The sequence below is a fragment of the Entelurus aequoreus genome, linkage group LG05 (genome assembly GCF_033978785.1).
Source record: "Entelurus aequoreus isolate RoL-2023_Sb linkage group LG05, RoL_Eaeq_v1.1, whole genome shotgun sequence".
Lineage (NCBI taxonomy): Eukaryota > Metazoa > Chordata > Actinopteri > Syngnathiformes > Syngnathidae > Entelurus > Entelurus aequoreus.
The window spans coordinates 34,440,773-34,464,844 of NC_084735.1; the positions used below are offsets into that span (position 1 = coordinate 34,440,773).

At 39.8% G+C, this 24,072-nt stretch overlaps 1 protein-coding gene across 6 annotated transcripts in view; it reads left to right on the forward strand.

Moving 5' to 3' along the window:
• cchcr1 (coiled-coil alpha-helical rod protein 1) overlaps positions 1-21,667 on the forward strand; it is a 44,722-nt gene extending 23,055 nt beyond the window's left edge. For 3 of the 6 annotated variants that reach the window (XM_062047938.1, XM_062047940.1, XM_062047937.1), the window contains 15 exons: positions 4,063-4,209; positions 4,362-4,525; positions 4,601-4,703; positions 4,822-4,932; positions 5,122-5,265; positions 5,330-5,440; positions 8,228-8,334; positions 8,406-8,518; positions 8,591-8,663; positions 8,747-8,865; positions 8,944-9,132; positions 18,102-18,203; positions 20,142-20,221; positions 20,284-20,401; positions 20,472-21,665. In XM_062047938.1, coding sequence (XP_061903922.1) covers positions 4,063-4,209; positions 4,362-4,525; positions 4,601-4,703; positions 4,822-4,932; positions 5,122-5,265; positions 5,330-5,440; positions 8,228-8,334; positions 8,406-8,518; positions 8,591-8,663; positions 8,747-8,865; positions 8,944-9,132; positions 18,102-18,203; positions 20,142-20,221; positions 20,284-20,401; positions 20,472-20,563 — 1,773 coding nt within the window. In that variant the 3' untranslated portion in view covers positions 20,564-21,665. Of the gene's footprint in view, positions 1-4,062; positions 4,210-4,361; positions 4,526-4,600; positions 4,704-4,821; positions 4,933-5,121; positions 5,266-5,329; positions 5,441-8,227; positions 8,335-8,405; positions 8,519-8,590; positions 8,664-8,746; positions 8,866-8,943; positions 9,133-18,101; positions 18,204-20,141; positions 20,222-20,273; positions 20,402-20,471 lie in introns of all 6 variants that reach the window. The other 3 variants (XR_009826244.1, XR_009826245.1, XM_062047939.1) reach the window with 3 other exon arrangements.
• The last annotated feature ends 2,405 nt before the right edge of the window (positions 21,668-24,072 follow it).

Below are 24,072 nucleotides of genomic sequence, written 5' to 3' on the forward strand. Positions count from 1 at the left end.
GGCACTGTTCCCCTAACATTCAAAAAAGCGGTTATTCATCCTCTACTCAAAAGACCTAACCTCGATCCTGATCTCCTGGTAAACTACCGGCCAGTGTCCCACCTTCCGTTTATCTCGAAAATCCTCGAAAAAATTGTAGCACAGCAGCTAAATGAACACTTAGCGTCTAACAATCTCTGTGAACCTTTTCAATCCGGTTTCAGGGCAAATCACTCTACGGAGACAGCCCTCGCAAAAATGACTAATGATCTATTGCTAACGATGGATTCTGATGCTTCATCTATGTTGCTGCTTCTTGATCTTAGCGCCGCTTTCGATACTGTTGATCATAATATTTTATTAGAGCGTATCAAAACGCGTATTGGGATGACAGATTTAGCCTTGTCTTGGTTTAACTCTTATCTTACTGACAGGATGCAGTGTGTCTCCCATAACAATGTGACCTCGGACTATGTTAAGGTAACATAGTCCCTTATGTCATGGTGTGTTGTCATGGTTCCCCAGGGTTCGGTTCTTGGCCCTGCACTCTTTAGTATTTACATGCTGCCGCTAGGTGACATCATACGCAAATACGGTGTTAGCTTTCACTGTTATGCTGATGACACTCAACTCTACATGCCCCTAAAGCTGACCAACACGCCGGATTGTAGTCAGCTGGAGGCGTGTCTTAATGAAATTAAACAATGGATGTCCGCTAACTTTTTGCAACTCAACGCTAAGAAAACGGAAATGCTGATTATCGGTCCTGCTCAACACCGACATCTATTTAAAAATACCACCTTAACATTTGACAACCAAACAATTAAACAAGGTGACTGTAAAGAATCTGGGTATTATCTTCGACCCAACTCTCTCGTTTGAGTCGCACATTAAGAGCGTTACTAAAACGGCCTTCTTTCATCTCCGTAATATCGCTAAAATTCGTCCCATTTTGTCCACAAGCGATGCTGAGATCATTATCCATGCGTTCGTTACATCTCGTCTCGATTACTGTAACGTTTTATTTTCGGGCCTCCCTATGTCTAGCATTAAAAGATTACAGATGGTACAAAATGCGGCTGCTAGACTTTTGACAAAAACAAGAAAGTTTGATCATATTACGCCTATACTGGCTCACTTGCACTGGCTTCCTGTGCACCTAAGATGCGACTTTAAGGTTTTACTACTTACGTATAAAATACTACACGGTCAAGCTCCTGCCTATCTTGCCGATTGTATTGTACCATATGTCCCGGCAAGAAATCTGCGTTCAAAGAACTCCGTCTTATTAGTGATTCCCAGAGCCCAAAAAAAGTCTGCGGGCTATAGAGCGTTTTCTATTCGGGCTCCAATACTATGGAATGCCCTCCCGGTAAAAGTTAGAGATGCTACCTCAGTAGAAGCATTTAAGTCTCATCTTAAAACTCATTTGTATACTCTAGCCTTTAAATAGACTCCCTTTTTAGACCAGTTGATCTGCCGTTTCTTTTATTTTCTTTTCTACTCTGCTCCAAACCCGGGGTGGACCGCTAGCCTGTTCATCAGATGGGGACATCTCTACGCTGCTGACTCGTCTCCACTCGGGATGGTTCCTGCTGGCCCCACTATGGACTGGACTCTCGCTGATGTGTTGGACTTTCACAATATTATGTCAGACCCACTTGACATCCATTGCTTTCGGTCTCCCCTAGAGGGGGGTGGGAGGGGGTTACTCACATATGCGGTCCTCTCCAAGGTTTCTCATAGTCATTCACATTGACGTCCCACTGGGGTGAGTTTTCCTTGCCCGTATGTGCGCTCTGTACCGAGGATGTCGTTGTGGCTTGTACAGCCCTTTGAGACACTTGTGATTTAGGGCTATATAAATAAACATTGATTGATTGATTGATTGAAACCCTAATATGTATGTATATATATATATATATATATATATAAAAACCCCATTTCCATATGAGTTGGGAAATTGTGTTAGATGTAAATATAAACTGAATACAATTTGCAAATCCTTTTCAACCCATATTCAATTGAATGCACTACAAAGACAAGATATTTGATGTTCAAACTCATAAACTTTATTTTTTTTTGCAAATAATAATTAACTTAGAATTTCATGGCTGCAACACGTGCCAAAGTAGTTGGGAAAGGGCATGTTCACCACTCTTTTACATGGCCTTTCCTTTTAACAACATTCAGTAAACGTTTGGGAACTGAGGAGACACAGTTTTTAAGCTTCTCAGGTGGAATTCTTTCCCATTCTTGCTTGATGTATAGCTTAAGTTGTTCAGCAGTCCAGTGGTCTCCGTTGTGGTATTTTAGGCTTCATAATGTGCCACACATTTTCAATGGGAAACAGGTCTGGACTACAGGCAGGCCAGTCTAGTACCCGCACTCTTTTACTATGAAGCCACGTTGATGTAACACGTGGCTTGGCATTGTCTTGCTAAAATAAGCAGGGGCGTCCATGGTAACGTTGCTTGGATGGCAACATTCTCTTGCCGTCTGAGAAATGTTTATCCCAAATAGCTGCAATCGCTTTCTCTTAAGGTATTCATGTGTGATTCCCACAAGTGTCTGTACATGTAGAAGAAGGAGAAACACGGGTGTGTCTAGATGACTCGTCTTCATATGTCCAGTGGTTAGCTCCGAGCTTTATTATGAACAAATAATAAAATAATAAAGCTGTATGCGTGTTCTTTCTGACGTCACTTCCTGTGTGGGCGAGGTCTTTCTGGCGTCACTTCCTCTCTGAACTCACTTTGTAAACGATCAATGAGTTCACACAAAGCTAAGTGCCGGAGATTCAATAATTACACGGCTGACTTACCCGTGTAAAAATTTGTCCGAGGAGGGGGACCTGAAACGGGGCTTAGGCTAAATAATTATTCGTTTAAGGGGTTAAACAACTTAGTGTAGACATGGCCTGAGTCACATGAAAGCTTTGTCTGCAGCAAACAAATTATTTCAGCTGTATTGTCTTTAGATGTACACAAAACAGTTATACAAATTTGTATGATCAAATTCATTTAGAAGGTGACTTCTGTCTTTGAACAATCTTCTCCCTGGTCTTTGTAGTTTTTCAGCATCATTTAGGTATCCAAAGTAATTTATCTTCAATGCAAGGCACGTTTCTATTGAGCATAATTACAAGAAGGAATACAAAATCCATTCAGCCATCTTCTTCCGCTTATCCGAAGTCGGGTCGCGGGGGCAGCAACCTAACGCAACACACAGTCCACTTGTGGGGTCCCTTCTGAGTATTTAATGTGTGTTGAGTGTAAGCAACTGGTTTTGGTAGTCAGTTGTGTTGAGAATGACTGAATCTCCCCTTATCAGCTGGCAGGATCGTGATGTTTTCATCCTTGCCCAGTGATGTTACTTTACAAGCCTCAGGCCAGTTTACAACTGAATGGAATGCTAACGTGGGGAAATTCAGACTACGTTGGACTGGTAGTAGTCAGTCCACAGCCATCGTCCTGCCACACAATACCTCAATGATAACGAGGGGAAATTACACTTCAATGACTGTTGTTGACTTTAACAGTAGGATTGCTCATTTGCATCAAAACAGTTGTTTTTCTCACTACGATATGGCAAAACCATCCGTTCCCAGGCACACCCTCCTGGTGTTTGGAGTATAAACATTTCGTTTTTTTTGCCACCAGCCGCTAGACTAGATCTGACCAATCTAAGTTTATGTGCATAAAATGATAAAGCCTACTTGGATGACAGTTTGAAACATCTTCTAAAACAAACTAAACAGTGATCTGGATGAATGAGAACATCCATAGACATCTCATTATTAGAATCACAATTTACATCTATTTATTTATGAGATTGGTATTCATTATTTATGTTTTATTTTTTATGTTTGTTTGTGTTTCAAATTTAGCACAGGAAGTGAACAAGTGTGTTATCAATTGCTATGAAAATGAAATAGGCTCTGCTTCTTCCTACTGCTTTTCAGACATGTAATGAGAAAATGGGAATATGTGATGTATTATATTGTAACTGTATGCATATTCGAAATAAACTGCAAAAACATTCGATGCTCAGTTTGGTGTTTGTGTCACTTGTGTTTTGCAGCTACAAATACTTCAGAGGGAGTCTGATGAGGAACTTGTGAAGCTGAGGAAGGAGAGGGAAGCTAAAGGAGAGATGAGCAGGCAGCAGGAGGCAGAAAACCAGTCTTTTAGATTGTCACAGCAATTGCAACAAATGCAAGAGGAAGAGGTATTTGCAAATTACTTTTAGAATTTAAATATATGCAAAGAAAAGTGAAGCACGAGCAATTGCCATTCATAATTAATGAGAGCCCTTTGAACAATCTTGCCTCAGCATACTCTAAAACACCCATCATTTATATCTCTAAATTCCCTTTTCAGATGAGACTCTTGCGCGACTCGCCCTACGTGGAGTTAGAAGCGGCCAAAAAATGTAATATTGAACTGCAGAGCAAATTTCAGACTGTGAACCAAGAGGCGCTGCAGCTGAAAAGCAGTCTGACAATGGTGTCTGGGGAGAGAGATGAGCTAAAGGAACAACTAAGGTTTTGCATTTCAGCTGCGAAGTCAACCAAAGTTTGATTTCACATTTCTGATAAGCGATCACATTTGTTTTTCAGACAAACCATACAAGCCAATAAGACACTATCGGAAACTTTGCATAGCCTACGGAATTACATTGGCCAGCCGGTCAACGACAAAGGAGAGTTGGAAGATGTTGAGGTCTATACAACACACACATTGTTTTAAACCAAATTAAAAGTGCTTTCCATTGCTCCTTTTGACAGATTTTTGAAGAAATTCACAAAGTAGTGCATTGTGGATTTTTTTTATTTTGTAGAGGCTGACCAAAGAGAATTCAGCATTACAGAGAACCGCAGAGCTTTTGACTGTTAGATTTAACTCCATGAGTGAGATTGTCTCCCTCCAAGAAAATAAGATGCTGAAGGAGGTGAGTGCTTGATTATGCGAAATTTGCTCAGTCACATCAATGTCTTACTTTTGCACAGCACATTGTGTACCCCACTTTGCCTGAGGCTTGAACCATGGTCCACAGATTGAGAGTCAAGAGCTCTAGCCCACGAGCTGAAACAAGCTAAATATTAGCATTTCCTGAAGTGCTATATATACGTTCAAACAGGCCTCAAAAGACCCACTGGTGACAAAACGACCTGATGGCCTCCATGCGCTTCACCTGTGGAGGAACAAGGTGTTCAAACTGAGCGTCCAGCTCCGCTTGAAGGACGTGGAGCTGCGACGCAAGAGAGAACAGCATTTCTCACAGGTATCAAAACAGTAGCTCTGTGGCTTTCATTGTGTTTGAAACAAAAGTGTGGCGCATGTTTCAGCTCAAATTCATGGAGCAACAGCTTCAGGAGGAGCAGTATCGCACAACTCTCCTCCAGCGTAATCTCGACGCCAAGATAGCTGAGCTGGACCAGGAGAAAGTGGAAAAGGAGGTTAGTTAGTATTGATGACTCAAAATGACTGGGGAGTATGTGTGCACCAAAACCTCGTACCATAATGGTACCATGCCGCTGTAAATTGTAGTAACCAGAAAAAAAAAGATTGGTGCCCAATTTCAGTGGTAAAGCGATAGGTATTCTTACTGTATTTTCCGGGCTATGGAGCACATCTGTATGTGACATTTTTTTTTTAGAAGAAAATGGATAATGTTTTTACATATATTTACATATATTTGCCGCACCGGACTATAAGTCGCAGACATATGCCGTTACGAAATATTTTGTAAATGTTTATTTACATACATAATTGTTTCCGCACAGTGCCTGTCACAGCAGTAAAACAGAAGTCATCGTCATGGAAAAGCTAGCTGCGGAAGCCAGCTCTCCAATCAGCTAAATAGACTCAATAACTCCAAACTGACGTTTTGGTGAATGTACAAAAGCAAAACAATACAAAAAGAATGCCAATGTAAGTTAATTTTATTAACACAGACACTTGTAATTCTGTTAGCATAGTTGTTAATGTTAACGACGCTAGCTTGATTACGGAACATTACAACAGCAGGTACACGATGCATGAAAACACTTGTACAGACATCACACATGGGACGGTTTAGTAAGTATGAATTGTTATATTGTAACATTTGAAAATGTTGCTTGGAGTGATGAATGCAAGAATCCGTTCGAGCAGAAACATTGTGGACAGTTATACTTCTGGTTCAAGGCACGAAACAGGAAGTATATTTTCAACCCGCAGACCCTGCTGTGAGCGTACTCGTCCAAAAGATAACGCCATAGCACAAACAATAAGACACCTTTTTAGTGTCTCTGTAGGTGTGATATAAAAATGTTAAATACAAAACATTATGGCCGTTAGCGAAGAAAAATCCATCTTTTGCGCCGTTTTATACGCCGCAGGGTTCAAAACATTGGAAAAAAGTAGCGGCTTATAGTTCGGAAATTACGGTAAATTAGGGTCACTGAAATGAGATATAGTTACCCCCAAGTCAGCAGTTACAATGCTGTTACAGTTTATGTTAGTTTGTCACCTGCACACCGTTGTAACAGTAACTTGGACAGAATTGTGTTTCAATTATCAATTTCTGCTGATTGTGCACAATATATGCACTTATACAGCGGAATTTATGCACATGTATCACAGCTGGTTTTGTTGTGATAGATATGACCATTTGTCCCGGATTTTGTTTCGTATGGTTTAATTTAAGGCCCCAATGTGGTCTAATGGTTAGCATGCAGACCACACGGTTAGGAGATCTCGGTTAGAATCTCCGTTTGGATATCTTTGTGGAGTTTGTATGTGTGCATACTATGACTTCCTCCCACATTTAAAAAAATATGCATGTTGGGTTAATGTTGGGTTAAATGAAGACTTTAAAGTGTCTTCTACCATTGCTGATGTTCTGGTTGTTATTACATCAAAACACTTGCAAGATATAAAGCACACTGCACTTTTCAAGAAAATAGCTCAACGGCATATCTGAAAATTGGCTGTTATGATGTTTGCTAATATTATTTTTAATTAGCTACAATAGAGAAGCTTCTGGTGTATTTAAACCATTTTGTTTTCCAATGTGAAAGAGCAGTGAATCAAATCCTATACTTACAATTCTTTCCTGCCCTCTGATTTTCCTTTATGTCTTTGTACTTTCTTGTCCTTAAGGATATAAAATCTTCTTAAATTGTATTTATTATGGTCTTTAAAAAGTCTTAAAAAGTCCTAAATTTGATTTGTTGAAACCTGCAGAGACCCTGATTCAATGCCCGCCCCTATGTGCCAAAAGGGTCAAACGTCACACGTGTAGAGAAAGAGAAAGACACATCATGAGCGTAAAGTGAGTTTGCGTGAAAGAGAAATACATAAAACAAACGCAAAAAGACCCAAAGGGAGGCTGTGCGCACGAAAATTGAGTCTGCGTGCACACACTGTTTTTTACTTGCAAGAATTTTGGCACTGTTCTGATGCCATACAACTTCCACTTAAGTGTATACCCGAGAGCGGTTGCTGAACAGCAATAGTGCAGCACAACAGTTATTGTTATATTATCCTCCCTCTAACTTTTATTAATGGTAAATGGTGTGTGTTTCTATAGCACTTTACATTATACATCACACACACATTCACACATAGATGGCGGAAGCGGCCATGTGATGCGCTAACCATCAGAGCAAGGGTGAAGTGTCTTGCCCAAGGACAACGGGCGTGACTAGGATGACGGAAGTTGCTAGCACGGCTGCTCTATCTGCGTCCCCAATTAATCTATTTGTTAAATTTCCTGTTAATAGCTGCTTAGTTTCTTCTGTAATGCGCTTCCATCTACACTTCTTGAACTTTACTAAGTAAGTACTTACTTCTTCTGTTGTTTCAAGTTAATTTAACGGCATGCTTAACTATTAGCTTGCCTGCTCCTGCTTGCTCTTGCTCTGTAACATGTTTATCCTGGTCTTCCAGTCTCCTAGTGATCATAAACTGCAGATAATGAACTGCAGTTTATTTGCCCAAATAGAGGATTATTGACTTAAAAGGAGCGCCTCCGCACGGTATATGAAGATAGACAATTAGCTGCTTAGCCACTTCTGTGGCAGAGTAAACATCGAGAATTGTTATCTATCCATCCATTTTCTACCACTTGTCCCTTTTGGGAGAAAATTGGAATCGACATTTAATAACTTGGACAATTTCGGGAGAGTTGGAATGTAATACTGGTTCACATTGATGCCCAACCCTACTGGTACTATAAATGTATGTTTTTTTCCTCTTAGACTTTGCGACATAACTTGGCACAGGCTTGCAAAGAGATCCAACAGCTGAAAGAATGTCGTCGAAGCAAAGAGGCGGAAATGAAAAGCACAACAGAGGCTGTGCACGGGTAATGCAACTTTACACAGGGGAACAATATTTTTAATGTTGACGTATTATGATGCTGTCTGTGCCTCACAGGTTTAGTCTTGCATTTCACCATCGCATGGCAAAAGTGGATGCCGCACAAGCAAAACTCAACACCCTTGGTCAGAGGTTGAATTTCGCCAGAGGCCGAGTAGAGACAGTCCAAGGTGTCGTTATTGTGACTTGTGTTGAATTTATTTCAAGACAGTCTTGTAAATCCCAATGATTTTGCTTCATAGCTTTGTTCATGAGGAGAGTTGCTCTGCACAAAGTCCAGCAGGCCAGTAAACAGACAGAACAGGCTGCTGAGAGGTAGTCACAATAAATGACTCATTATCCCAGAGAGCGTCGACTGAGATGTGCACCTCTGCTATCTTGTATTTGTGGGTCCACAGCATTAGACATTTGCAGACAGAACTTAGTTTGGAGTGCAAAGAGAACACCAAACTCAGGCATGAGCTCAAAAGAACCCCAAAGTTGATTGAAAAGGCATTGGCCGACATGAAAGAACAGTGTAAGCACCCTCCACGGGCCCAGAAACGTTTTCGTATCCGACAATTTTTGATTGTATCTTGTCTCCTGTTCCTTTCAGATGAGAACAAGCTGGGACAGAAGCAGCAGGAGCTAGAGCAGATCTGCGTGGAGGTCCAGCATGTCATGTCTGGCAGAGAGGAGGTCCAGCAGAATCTGCAGCAGGTCTTGGACCAGTTAGAGGACAGCAAAGTGACGCAGGAGAAACTCCAGTGTGAACTGCTCAGCCAGAAGGAGCACAGCGAACAAGGTGAGTGATGTCACAAATACCTATGTCACTATAATACAAAGGTCTCCAAAAATGTTTTTCTTCTGAGAGCTTCATTTACACAATTAAAATGGCCAAGAGCTACTCATTTTGTAACATTTGCATGGCTAATTTCAACAACTCACATTTTGTATTAAAATTAGTGCTGTCAATTTAAAAAAAATATCAGATTAGTCACTTGAATTTGCAACAATCACGACTAATCATAGGCATACTTGCCAACCTAGAGACCTCTGGGGTGGGGTTATGCCTGCAAATTTTGTAGATCAGACTTCTCCATTGGTGTATATAGCTGTAATTCACTGAAATTCAAGTATTTCTTATATATATATACACTACCGTTCAAAAGTTTGGGGTCACATTGAAATGTCCTTATTTTTTAAGGAAAAGCACTGTACTTTTCAATGAAGATAACTTTAAACTAGTCTTAACTTTAAAGAAATACACTCTATACATTGCTAATGTGGTAAATGACTATTTTAGCTGCAAATGTCTGGTTTTTGTTGCAATATCTACATAGGTGTATAGAGGCCCATTTCCAGGAACTATCACTCCAGTGTTCTAATGGTACAATGTGTTTGCTCATTGGCTCAGAAGGCTAATTGATGATTAGAAAACCTTTGTGCAATCATGTTCACACATCTGAAAACAGTTTAGCTGGTTACAGAAGCTACAAAACTGACCTTCCTTTGAGCAGATTTGTGGGGTCAATTAAATGCTCAAAATGACCAGAAAAAGAGAACTTTCATCTGAAACTCGACAGTCTATTCTTGTTCTTAGAAATGAAGGCTATTCCACAAAATTGTTTGGGTGACCCCAAACTTTTGAACGGTAGTGTATATAAATAAAAGAAATACTTGAATTTCAGTGAATTACAGCTATATACACCGTGTTCAATGGAGAAGTCTGATCTACAAAATTTGCAGGCAGCATACCCTCTCCCCTTCCCCTTCCCCTTCGAGCTGTCCTGGATGACCTGAAATTATTTTTTCCAAGCGTACTTCTTCTTCTTATTCGTCGTTGCAATGTCTCTTCTTCGTTCTTCTGCTTCGTCTCCTTCTTGTTGTGTGTGCAGTTGTGCACTGAGCTCCAAAAGCCGTAGATGTTATGTGACTGGGCCGGCACGCTGTTTATATGGAGGAAAAGCGGACATGACGACAGCATGCGGCTGTTAAGGGGTGAAGGTTTCATGTGAGAGAGGACGCTAAAGGCAGTGCCTTAAAGGCACGCCCCAAAATTGTTGTCTGGGTGGAAATCGGGAGAAATTCGGGAGAATGGTTGCCCCGGGAGATTTTCAGGAGGGGCACTGAAATTCGTGAGTCTCCCAGGGATATCGGGAGGGTTGGCAAGTATGCTCATAGGTTTTTACTTGCGTAATAAATAGATTATCTTAAAAATGACACCAATATTTGGACAAAATTGTAATTTTATTTTTAGAATGTCATCCAGGAACTTTTTTTTATAAAAGTGTTTTACTTAAACGCACGTAATTTATTTGCTCAAAACTTGGTTACAGTTTTTTTGTAAATTCCTCTCAGTGCATATGTGGTTTGTAGTTGTTTTTGGTTTTGCTAAGACTGTATGGAATAAGGACACAGGTGATCCCCACCAGCCATCTAATTTTTACCTTACTTTCACTGGAACACAACATCCCAGGAGATATAGCCAGAGCTGCGGCTCACCGTGGTTTTTTGTCGGCTCAAGGAGGGAGGAGACGATGCGGCGGACAGAAAGTAAGGTAGCCCGGTCGGATATATTTCCAGTACAATACACTGGCTAAGGTTAAACTTCTACCGAGTCTTTTTCCGATGCTAAATCCTGGACGTATACATGTGTATAATGACAATAAAATGCTTTTCTACTCTATATCATGTTAATACGTTCACTGCAGCTGTTTTGAACACTTGTGAACAATGGAGGTTCAAGCCAACTGTACAGTAAACTACCTATGAGCTACATTGCAAACGTAATAACGTATTATATTACTAACTAGTCCATTGCCAAACACAGTAGGCACTGATCCAATTAAAAGTATTTTTTTCAAGAAAAACATTCTTTATTTTGCCGGAAGACGATGATGCTATTGTCCTACAGTAGAAGGCTTAAGCACAACAAATTGAGCTAACATTGCTAATGTATCATTCACACATTTCTAACCTGCTGTTATTACTTAGTTTCATTGTCTCCAATTGCCATAAATAGTAGGCACAGACTCCGCCATTAAAAGTATTTTTTCGGAGAATCCATCGTTTTGTGAAAGTTTGTGGGTGAAGCAGGATTCTTCTTGGCACACACTTGAAGCAACTTCATCCCAGCTGAAGGCAAATTGCCACAATTCATAAAAGTTACAAGTAAAGCACTTTTTACTTAAGATGAGGCTGAAAGTTTGTGTAGTGACTTGTGCTCGTTAAAAAAAAACAGCAGAGCATGTTCCTTCATTGTGGAGATGATGATGTGGCACAGCCAGATTTAAATAAAATAAAACAGGCTGTACCCCGCCTTCCGCCCGATTGTAGCTGAGATAGGCTCCAGCGCCCCCCGCGACCCGAAGGGAATAAGCGGTAGAAAATTGATGGATGGAAGGCTGACTCACGCAAGAATGTTTGGGAAAATTTCTACCATATATGGATAGTCCGCTGACGTCACATTTGAACAATTCTCACGGTTCAATTTAAAATTTGGGTGACTTATGTAGACCCCATATACACATTAGCAAGTACCAACAGGTAAGAAAAGTTGGTTCTGCATGATAGGGCCACTTTAATGTTAAAACACATTTAGAAAGTCTTACACAAATTTGTAATGCTCTAACTATGAAAATATTCAATTTACAATTAAATAATTATACTTTGCCAGAATTTAACCGATCAACAGCTACAAACGGGGGTTCATTATAGTGCTGGTATGACAATAAAGTTCCTTGAATCTTTACTCTTGGCGACCAGAAGTAGGTTTGGGGAGCCAGGGTGTGTATAAAACACAACACCAACACAAATGCAGTGTTTTATATTTAGATATTAATGGATAATGTATTATTACAATTTTTGTAAAAATTGTTTTTTTGCTATAAATAATCACGTGTGAACAATAAACAATAAGACTTAATTGACAACTACAATACAGTTCAATACAATATGTTCAATAATCAAGTGTTAATATTCCAGATAATGTCAAAGTTTATATGAAGAAGTGGAACAAATAGGTTGAAAGATCCTAAGATGTAAAAAAAAAGAAAAAAATATTTTGATATCTATCGCTTTGAAGTCAAATCAAAACTACTATGCCACTTCAGCATTCATTGAAAAAGTAAACATAGCATGATAAATGGAACACTTATGAAAAAGGACACCATGGGTCTGATCTACTAAGATCCAAATACCATGCGCTAAACAGCGTGCACAAACTATAACATTGTGTGTGTGTGTGTGTGTGGGGGGGGGGGGTGTATATTTTCAAGTATTTCTTATATATATATATCTATATCTATATCCGTTCGGCCACCGTGTTTAATGGAGAAGTCGGATCTACAAAATTTGCAGGCAGCATACCCCTTCCCCTTCGAGCTGTCTTGGATGAACTGAAATTATATTTTCCAATCATTTTGGAACTTGCAAGCGTACTTCTTCTTACTCGTCGTCACCATGTCTCTTCTTCGTTCTTCTGCTTTGTCTCTGTTATGTTTTTGGACATTACTACTTGCCGTAGTTTTGAAGCAATGCATGATGGGAATCCGGATGTTGTGTGTCAGTGTATTAACGTGCCGGCTGGAATAAACACGCTGAGAAATAGCTCCGTGCCTGCCTACTTTATGGGTTATAGATAAACCTATGGGTAACGGAGACATATATGTGCAGTTGTGCACTGAGCTCCAAAAGCCGTAGATGTTATGTGACGGGTGGAAATCGTGAGAAATTCGGGAGAATGGTTGCCCCGGTAGATTTTCAGGAGGGGCACTGAAATTCGGGAGTCTCTCTGGAAAATTGGGAGGGTTGGCAAGTATGATGATTGGGCGTGTTGCACGTGATTTTCTAAGACTGTGTACAATACATAACTGCAAAAATGGCACAAACTGCTTTTTTTCAAATGAGGATTTTGCGTGCACTAATGGCATAATGCGCCCATGAAAATACAAATTTTCCACCACGTTTATATTACTATGATCATCAATTTGTGTTCAGTGTTTAACAAGCAGCACACATCTACAATATGTAACACCTTTTCTGCAATATAGAATTGCAATCCAGACAAACTATTTTTTGGATGTGGACAATGCGCTCTGCAGGGAATCTGTGGACTATAACAACAGTGCAGCCCATTCATGCATCTGAAGTAATCTAAACGCAAGTAAATGCATATTGCAAGACGTTTTTTGTATAGGAGATATATTGTAATATATTTCCTTAATGAAAAAAAAACGTCATTCAAAACAATGTCATCGGTTTGCAAAACGCATCTATTGAATTTGTTTCAATCATCCCCTTAACAGGGAAATGCACTTTTTTAGGAATTTTGCATATCGTTTGCAATAATTATGAGAGACATAATGATTTGTTATTTTTTTGCATTCTAACTTGTAAAAATCGTCTCGTTCTTGGTGGCTCACAATGCAGCTAATGGGAGCAATCTATTGTACCGCTAAATCGCTTTAAAAATGCATTCAGAAACCGTCAAAATTCAAAAACCAGCAACAATACTTCATTTACGTTCCGAAACCTGTATAATAACCCAGCTGTAGCGACATTGTTGTCGTAAAAGCGAACACTGAAGAACTATTTTTCAAGTGTTCAGGGCGCTACGGTATTAGCCGTAAGCTAGCTTTTGTGTCAGCAGCTGAATGGTTTTTGAGTTTGTAATGCACAACACAATGCAATAGGAAACCAATTTGTATTGACTGAAAAACATCAATTACAGTAAAGTATTAGGCCACATTTCATGTTTTGTTTGTACACTGCTAGCCAGATAGCGTATGTACTGTAGTTGTAATAACCCGCATGACCTGCTGCATGTATCATGATCAATATAAAGTGTGACTCACTCGATGAACAGTTGTTTGTTGGGTCCAGCTGGCCGGGGATGTTTTTTCCCAACGTTTTTGGGTAAGCACGCCACTTATATCAAAATAGCACGGCTTCAAATTTCACATTTCTCAGCTCCAAGTGACTTTCGCCTCACACTCTCGGCTTCCGTCTGCTCCAACGTCTCACTCTTCCTTCCTGAGCAGTAGTTCATCGTCCGAATATTTGGCTTCAAAAAGGTCGTTAATTCTCATTTGTCCAAAAATAGTTGTCTTTATTGTTTGTTACCATGTCTGCCATGATTAGAACACACACACGCCTTGTTTACGGAAGTCGGACACACGTTGTTGCCCTAAGTCAGAGGTGCGCAGCTATGGAAACGGAAATAAATGCGTCGAATAATTAGTTCCGGCAATGATGAAATTGAACAAAATACAGTAAATATTGTACATATTACATATTGTTATGAACGTGTCTCTTACTACATTATACAGTATATATACACTTGCAGCATGTATACGGTATATATATGGTTTTAAAGGCCTACTGAAATGAATTTTTTTTATTTAAACGGGGATAGCAGATCTATTCTATGTGTCATACTTGATCATTTCGCGATATTGCCATATTTTTGCTGAAAGGATTTAGTATAGAACAACGACGATAAAGATCGCAACTTTTGGTATCTGATAAAAAAAGGCTTGCCCCTACCGGAAGTAGCGTGACGTAGTCAATTGAACATATACGCAAAGTTCCCTATTGTTTACAATGATGGCCGCATGAAGTAAGAGAGATTCAGACCGAGAAAGCGACGATTTCCCCATTAACTTGAGCGAGGATGAAATATTTTTAAATGAGGAAAGTGCAAGTGAAGGACTAGTGGGGAGTGGAAGATGCTGTGAGAGCCGGGGGTGACCTGATATTCAGCTGGGAATGACTACAACAGTAAATAAACACAAGACATATATATACTCTATTAGCCACAACACAACCAGGCTTATATTTAATATGCCACAAAATAATCCCGCATAAAAACACCTAGGTGTTTGTTATGCTAGCTCCTAGCTACTAGCTCGAGCTAGTTATAGCTCGAGCGGGTAATATGGACGGGATCCTGTATATATAACCCGCCAATACAATTCAAACACCTGCACAACACACACACTCACTCAGCCCAAACAACCGTTCACCTAACCCAAGGTTCATAAAGCTTATATATTTAATCAAAGTTACGTACATGACACGCACGTACTGGCAAGCAATCAAATGTTTGGAAGCGCGCGGGTGGGACCTGATATTCAGCTGGGAATGACTACAACAGTAAATAAACACAAGACATATATATACTCTATTAGCCACAACACAATCAGGCTTATATTTAATATGCCACAAATTAATCCCGCATAAAAACACCTAGGTGTTTGTTATGCTAGCTCCTAGCTCCTAGCTCCTAGCTACTAGCTCGAGCTAGTTATAGCTCGAGCGGGTAATATGGACGGGATCCCGTATATATAACCCGCCAATACAATTCAAACACCTGCATAACACACACACTCACTCAGCCCAAACAACCTTTCACCTAACCCAAGGTTCATAAAGCTTATATATTTAATCAAAGTTACGTACATGACACGCACGTACGGGCAAGCAATCAAATGTTTGGAAGCGCGCGGGTGGGACCTGATATTCAGCTGGGAATGACTACAACAATAAATAAACACAAGACATATATATACTCTATTAGCCACAACACAACCAGGCTTATATTTAATATGCCACAAATTAATCCTAATGCTAGCTCCTAGCTCCTAGCTACTAGCTCGAGCTAGTTATAGCAAGCGATCAAATGTTTGGAAGCGCAGCTGTGTACTCACGTTATCGCAACTGTGTATCCAAATCAAAGTCCTCCTGGTAAGAGTCTCTGTTGTCCGAGTTCTTCCATCTTGACTGCATCTTTCGGGAATGTAAACAAAGAAGCGCCGGCTGTGTACGTGTTGTTGCTGACTTCCCTCGCAAAATAGACACTTCGCACCGACAACTTTCTTCTTTGCTTGCTCAGCTTCTTTCTCCATAATGCAATGAACAAATTGCAACAGATTCACCAACACAGATGTCCAGAATACTGTGGAATAATGAGATGAAAACAGAGCTATTTCGTATTGACTTCAATGGTGTCCGAATACTTCCGTTTCAATGATTGACGTCACGCGCATACGTCAACCCTCAGAGGCGTTTCGAACCGGAAGTTTAGCGGGAAATTTAAAATTGCACTTTATAAGTTAACCCGGCCGTATTGGCATGTGTTGCAATGTTAAGATTTCATCATTGATATATAAACTATCAGACTGCGTGGTCTGTAGTAGTGGCTTTCAGTAGGCCTTTAAAGTTGTTTTAGATGGCTTTGAAGGCGTCAACAGCGACTCCCATTACCCGCATCTTCCAAGTGTTTTTTTATCATCTATCGGCTTTTGAATGGAAGTGGCCACGATCCTGTTAAACCGAACTGAAACTATTACAAAAGGACGTTTTGACTTACTGCTGAATCTTAGTTTAGCACAACGAATGTATAATTGTATCCATGAGGCAATTCAGTCCATCAAAGTTGAACAAGCAGACACCTGGAGAGCACAACAACCACAGTTATGTGACCAGTTGCCATAATCAGGTGGCCGGGTGGCCCCCCTCGTCGTCGTGGCCCTAAACAACCGCAGAGATTGATATTGCCAGGGGCTGGCCCTGAACACCAGCATTGTCTTTCCAATTTGATGGTCTGTGCACCTAAGGTGTGTTAACAGATGTCCCTATCCAGCACATGGGATTGGATCGGACCCAATATTTGCTTTTTTGTAACTGATCGGCTGATGCCCTGCCGATCTTTACTACAGCGGTGTCCCAGTTAGGGCGACAATAATTGAGTAAATTGTTTAATTTGTTTAGAAAAAAGAAACGATTTGTATTTTGTTGATTCGATGATTTGTTTAAAGCGCACATGAGAGTGGTTCACCTATAGGTGATGTGATGTGCATGTAGGGGTCAGGGACAGCTGAGTGCAGACAAGTAACTAAAAAAAAAAAGAATACAAAAAAGAATACAACGAGAAAGTGGACAAGAGTAGAGGCGAGAAGCTGTCAAAGGTATTGCGCGCCTTTTATTTTTCTTGTTATTGTTCCAAAAACATTTTTGGGAAAATTTTTGTTATTGTTTACAAACTCTGGGAATAAATGTGTAGATACAGGAAGACTTTGAGGCAAAACCCAAATTATTTAAATGGGAGCCAATAATAATTTCTACGTTTGTTTGGTTATTGTAGTTTAGCCACTTTATTTTGTTAAAAACTTGTAATAAATTATCTGATTTACAACAATAATAGAAAATTCTAAATTTTGTATATGTTGTATAAAAATATGTTAATTGTGTTTTCTCTAGTTACTTGCTATAAAACATTTTCAGTTTTATGATCTATTGTCAAAGTTTCGGCTCGGGACTCGAAATCAGGACATCCCAAGGTGTGTTTTTTTTGCTGCCATGACAATCTATTGTCAATCTCTGCTCTTCCACTGCAGAAACATTGGCAGATGTCCAACTTATCTTTTTTTTAATCCACATATGCTTGAGTTCTGATGATATCTGATTTCATGTGGGGTTTTCTGCCTTTACTCATATGAGCTGGAGCCATATAGGAGAAGAAATGGGGTCACTGTAAATCCCACCTCAGACATGTCCCTCATCCCAGTGTCCACATATTATATCTGGGATCAGTCCGCCACTTCACTAGTGGTTTTAAAGCAGGAACAGTCAAGGTCAGCTCGACTTTCCAAGAGTAGGAAAAATCCTACTGTAAGAAAGTTTTGTCCCAGACTCCCAGCAAATCCAGTCGATTACATTTTACACCCTCTTTGCAGTTTTGTGATAAATAACGCACATTGTTCCCAACAGTCCTGGAGGCACGGATATTAGAGATCGAGAGCCGCTGTGCTGAAAAGCTGAGCGAGATGGAGGTCCAAGTTAATAAGGCTGAGAGAGAGCACACCAAAGCAGGTAGGGGGCTCAGCGGACATCACCCCATAGCAGACTGCCCTTTAGAGGTCCTTTTATCCTCCATTTAAGTAATCCTCTTTGGTGAAAACAATGCACCACGATATTTGTATGTGTTTACTTTCTGTTTAATGTCCTTTGCAGTGGACAACAGTATCTCGTAGGGTTTGGCGACATGGCTGAAAACTGTATTACGATGTAAAGTCTTTTTGTATTGATCAATATAGATTATTATTTATGACCTATGGAAAATATTGACCAGGAGAAAAATATCAAATGTTAACATTTTTATTTCATATATTACCTTCTGATTATAGCTGAAAGGAAAGGAAAATGTCAACACAACCCTAGAAAGCAAATCAATGTAAACAAAATTCTAAAATCACTTAGCAATAAGCTCTTTAAATTAAGGTGGAACAATTATGAATATGTAAAAAAATGCTTAATAAACTGTAAACATAGAGAAACCTAAGAACAATATTTTGCAGGTTAACTGGCAGAAAGTTACGTGGTCTGTGTGACAATTAATTTGGTCGGTTATTCTTAATATTTAAGTATGGAATGCAGCTTTTATGTTATGCAGTAATTATTTAAATATTAGACCAAATTATTATTTTAAAGTAGCACATTTGTTATATTTTATTTATACTGTCCTGCACTTTAGTTCCTACCGGTTGTTTCCGTACGAATGTGGGTTGAAAAGAAAAGATGAGTGTGACGAAGGACTACGGTCCGTTTGAAAAAATCCTAAAAAACTGTCATACTGGCGAGGTGACTTCTCCTGTTTTATCGACAATTTCTTCACTCTCCGCAGTACAAATTTTTACTTTCTCTTGTCACTCCATGCAGAGAATCAACAGCGAGACAGCAAGATGGCACAACCAAATGTGATTGTTGTTACTGTTACACAGTTGGCTGTTTAGCATGTTGCACCTAATTACACACTATCACTTTATGTTTTGCTCGAGTTACCAAACCGCGAGTGCCTTCATTTTTTCTAGTATCTTCCTACCAAAGAAAATATACACCCAGTATATATATCAAAAGTTTTATCGGAGTCATTTTGTATTGATATTAATTATGTGTCTATTGCGATATATATTGATGTTGTTTTATCGACCCAAGCCTAGTATTTAGTGCTTACTCTATCATCCACATATTTTCTATTATTTTGAAGACAGGAAAAATATATAGATTTTTAAAATCAGCCGTTTGTCCACACCAGAACATGTGGCTTTAAGAAGCACTTTTGTGTACTTATCTACTTTCTACATATACACCATAACTGCACTTGTAATAGATGCCATATATCACACACATCAACATAACATTAAAGAGTCCAGGCTTTATTTTACAAAAAGGCACAGCTCTTACTGTTTTAATATACCGTTTTTTTCGGACTATAAGTCATAGTTTTTTTCATAGTTTGGCCGGGGGTGCGACTTATACTCAGGAGCGACTTATGTGTGAAATTATTAACACATTACCGTAAAATATCAAATAATATTATTTAGCTCATTCACGTAAGAGACTAGACGTATAAAATTTAATCGGATTTAGCGATTAGGAGTGACAGATTGTTTGATAAACGTATAGCATGTTCTATATGTTATAGTTATTTGAATGACTCTTACCATAATATGTTACGTTAACATACCAGGCACACTCTCAGTTGGTTATTTATGAGTCATATAATGTACACTTATTCAGCCTGTTGTTCACTATTCTTTATTTATTTTAAATAGTCTTTCAAATGTCTATTCTTGGTGTTGGGTTTTATCAAATAAATGTCCTCAAAATATTATACATGTTTTTTTCCTTCTTTATTATACATTTTCGGCCGGTGCGACTTATACTCCGGAGCAACTTATACTCTGAAAAATACGGTAATTAAAAAGTCAATTTTGTATAATACAGGACTCACTCCATTTGCTTTTGCAGTTAAGACTTTAGCGCAGTTTGAGGTACTAAGGAGGGACAGAGAAAGCGAAGAGATCGAGCGGCACAGACGCCAACTGCAGGTGAGACTTAAGGAATCAGTTTTGATGTAATTGTTAGACCAACTGTCAAAAGTTTGTTCCAGGCTGTCGTGGCGCAGAGAGCGCCGAGCACTGACATTCCCAGAGCTTGCACCTCAGCTCTGCAAAATGTTGCAGGAACTCTTTCAGACAAGAGTGGCTTTACGACTGGAGAACAAGAAGGTGAGTTGGGTTCATCGTACTGCTCAGTCATTCCACACTGGACTGTTCTGACTGTCTGTAATCCCACCAGTGAGATTCCGTACTCTTTTGAAGGATCTCCAGGTGCTCAGTGTTGCGGTGCTAAACAGCTCAGAGGACTCTGAAGAGGAGGAGCACAGCTGATTGTGAGGATTCATCAGTGAACACATTTTTAATTTGTGATGCAAACCTTGATGACATACTTTCCACAACCAGAGCCGCACAAATATTGTGGTTGTTGCGGTGGAGGACTCTATTGCATCTTTGCCATATTTTGGTGACCATACAACGATATTGTCAATGAAGACCTAAAGCTGAGAATTATTTTTTGTCTTTGGAAATGCATATTTTTTCCCATGGAAACCTTGTATTTGTTTGCATTAGTGTCCCATGACTATGTTGTCTATTACTGTTTTTTGCCATTTAACTGAATCATAATAATGTCGGTGGCATGAACCTGGCTTTCAATCAATGACAAAGTGTCAGGTGATATAAATAAAGTATTTAATAACAATAAAAAGGTGCTCAATCGTAGTAGCATAATATACAAAAATGCAAATGACCAAAACAACAAAACTCACCTTCCTACAGGAGAAGCACCAATAAGTACGCAGTAGTGTCTGCAAAAGATGCTAGCTGAAATTCCAAACTGCATCAAATAACCCTGATTGCCAGCAAGTCCCAGCTTTGCACCATGCTTTTACCGCTTTGAGTAAAGGCTCCACCAACAGTGCAGAACAGGAACAGGAAATACCAAAATAAGAGACAGTACACGAAACAAAGTTTTTATTGACATGTGTTTTTATTCGTTTTATCGAGTTGAATGGTGTTATGGTCTTTCAATGAGATGATCAAAAGGCTTTTAAAAAGCAGTGATTTGTGTGATCGGAACATATTCAAACCACCAGTCAAACTAGCAGGTATTTCAGTTTGGGCACATAGGGCCCTTTAGTATTGACATTTGTGTGTGGATTGGATTAGATCTTGCAGAAGAAAAGGCAATAAAATTGGACCTTGGTATGCAAAGGTGATGGCCCTATCTGTGAGAAGAGAGTAAATGTTTATCTTAATGTAAACATCTAAGATACGACCTGCATCTGTTGTCTTTCCAGAATCCAGACACTTACACACGAACATCTACTTTTATGGTCAGGATGCGCTCTCCTGACCTAGCGCACACGCACAGGCAGGATGTAGGAATATAAAACTGATGGTTTGGCTTCTCCAAGTTAGGAGTCCTTCATTTTTGACCTGACCTCCTCCAGGAACTGCAGTCCTGTATAATGACGCTCGCTTGTAGTAAAGCAACGTTTGGTTCAGTACAGCGTCTCCGACTTCTCTTTTGATCCAGCCGCACTGCTGTGTTGCCCTTCTGCCCGGGAGAGGGTGACAAACCCAGAATACACCTCAATACAAAACAAAAATCTATATTTTTGATTTGTTGTTTACTCTACAGAAGCCGGTTTCAAGTTATTTCGCAAACGTTGGGGCCGAGAGATGCTGATAAACATCACGATGAGCTGGATAATTGAGATATTTTTTTTGGCTCAAGTGCTGACACATTTTGCAACAGCTTCAACTTCTCGCCCAGAGATGAAACCATTGACGGAGAGAAAACAAGAACAAAGTCAAGAGTTTCCTATTTTATTTTCTGAGAGCATCAAAAATGATTTGCTGGAGGATTGATTCATCTTACCAAGCAGGGAACATTCAATAACATTTCGGGTGGGACTTTGGGAGAATTTAACCAGCTCAACTTTGCTTCTTTCCGATTGATTTTGGAGAACGCAAGATGTTCAAAATGACAAAGCTTCCATCAAGCATTTAATATATAAACAATAATGGCTCTGTGCAAGTGCTGCATGCATTGAGATAGGTTAAGTGTAACCGGTGGTCTTTTACTCTGCGTTGTGAGTAGTTTTGATGAACACGACCGACGCCATGGCGGCTGCACTTTACTGATAATACATAGAATACAATTGTTGTAAAAATGTTTATGCCATTGTCGAGCCCTTACACAAATATAATAGTACAAAACAAGAAATAGTGAACTTTCAAGTTCTTAACGAAACAATAAATACACTTTTCTGTCGTCGCATGGACGCCTACCTCTCCCCTTATCGTGGACAAATGGGAAGTAGGAAGGCGTGTCCAATGCATATAAAGAGACAGGTGTCACAGCAATTTTTCGGGTACAACAACTTTAACGACGCCCTGCGCGAAACCATTGATAGTATAGCACCGCTAAAGCTAAAAAGGTCCCCTAAAAGGCATACCCCATGGTTTACAGAAGAAACTAGAGCTCATAAATGATCATGTAGAAAGCTGGAACGCAAATGGCGCGCGACTAAACTTGAGGTTTTCCATCAAGCATGGAGTGATAGTTTAATAACTCATAAACGCATGCGTACCTTAGCTAAAGCTAAATATTACTCAAATCTCATCTGCCTCAACAAAAAAGATCCTAAATATTTGTTTAGTACAGTAGCATCGCTAACCCAACAAGGGACTCCTCCCAGTAGCTCCACCCACTCGGCAGATGACTTCATGAATTTCTTTAATAAGAAAATTTAACTCATTAGAAATTAGTTTAAAGACAACGCATCCCAGCTACAACTGGGTTCTATTAACACAGATACAACTGTATATATGACGGATACTGCCCTCCAAAATAGTCTCTCTCTTTTTGATGAAATAACATAAGAGGACTTGTTACGGCGTGTAAGTGGTATAAAACAAACAACATGTTTACTTGACCCACTTCCTGGGAAACTTATCAAGGAGCTTTTTGTATTATTAGGTCCATCAGTGCTAAATATTATAAACTTATCACTTTCCTCTGGCACTGTTCCCCTAGCATTCAAAAAAGCGGTTATTCATTCTCTGCTCAAAAGACCTAACCTCTATCCTGACCTCATGGTAAACTACCGGCCGGTGTCCCACCTTCCGTTTATTTCGAAAATCCTCGAAAAAATTGTTGCACAGCAGCTAAAAGAACACTTAGTGTCTAACAATCTCTGTGAACCTTTTCAATCCGGTTTCAGGGCAAATCACTCTACGGAGACAGCCCTCGCAAAAATGACTAATGATCTTTGCTAACGATGGATTCTGATGCGTCATCCATGTTGCTGCTTCTTGATCTTAGCGCTGCTTTCGATACCGTTGATCATAATATTTTATTAGAGCGTATCAAAACACGTATTGGTATGTCAGACTTAGCCTTGTCTTGGTTTAACTCCTATCTTACTGACAGGATGCAGTGTGTCTCCCATAACAATGTGACATCGGACTATTTTAAGGTAACGTGTGGAGTTCCCCAGGGTTCGGTTCTTGGCCCTGCACTCGTTAGCATCTAGGCGACATCATACGCAAATACGGTGTTAGCTTTCACTGTTATGCTGATGACACTCAACTCTACATGCCCCTAAAGCTGACCAACACGCCGGATTGTAGTCAGCTGGAGGCCTCCAGCTCCGGCTGAATACCGGGAGTTTGTCGGGAGAAAATCTCTGTCGGGAGAGGCGCTGAATATCGGGATTCTCCCGCTAAAAACGGGAGGGTTGGCAAGTATGGACTTAGGGCTATGTAAATAAACATTGATTGATTGATTGATTGATTGAGTAGGAGGGACAACGAGACAATGGTTCCACATT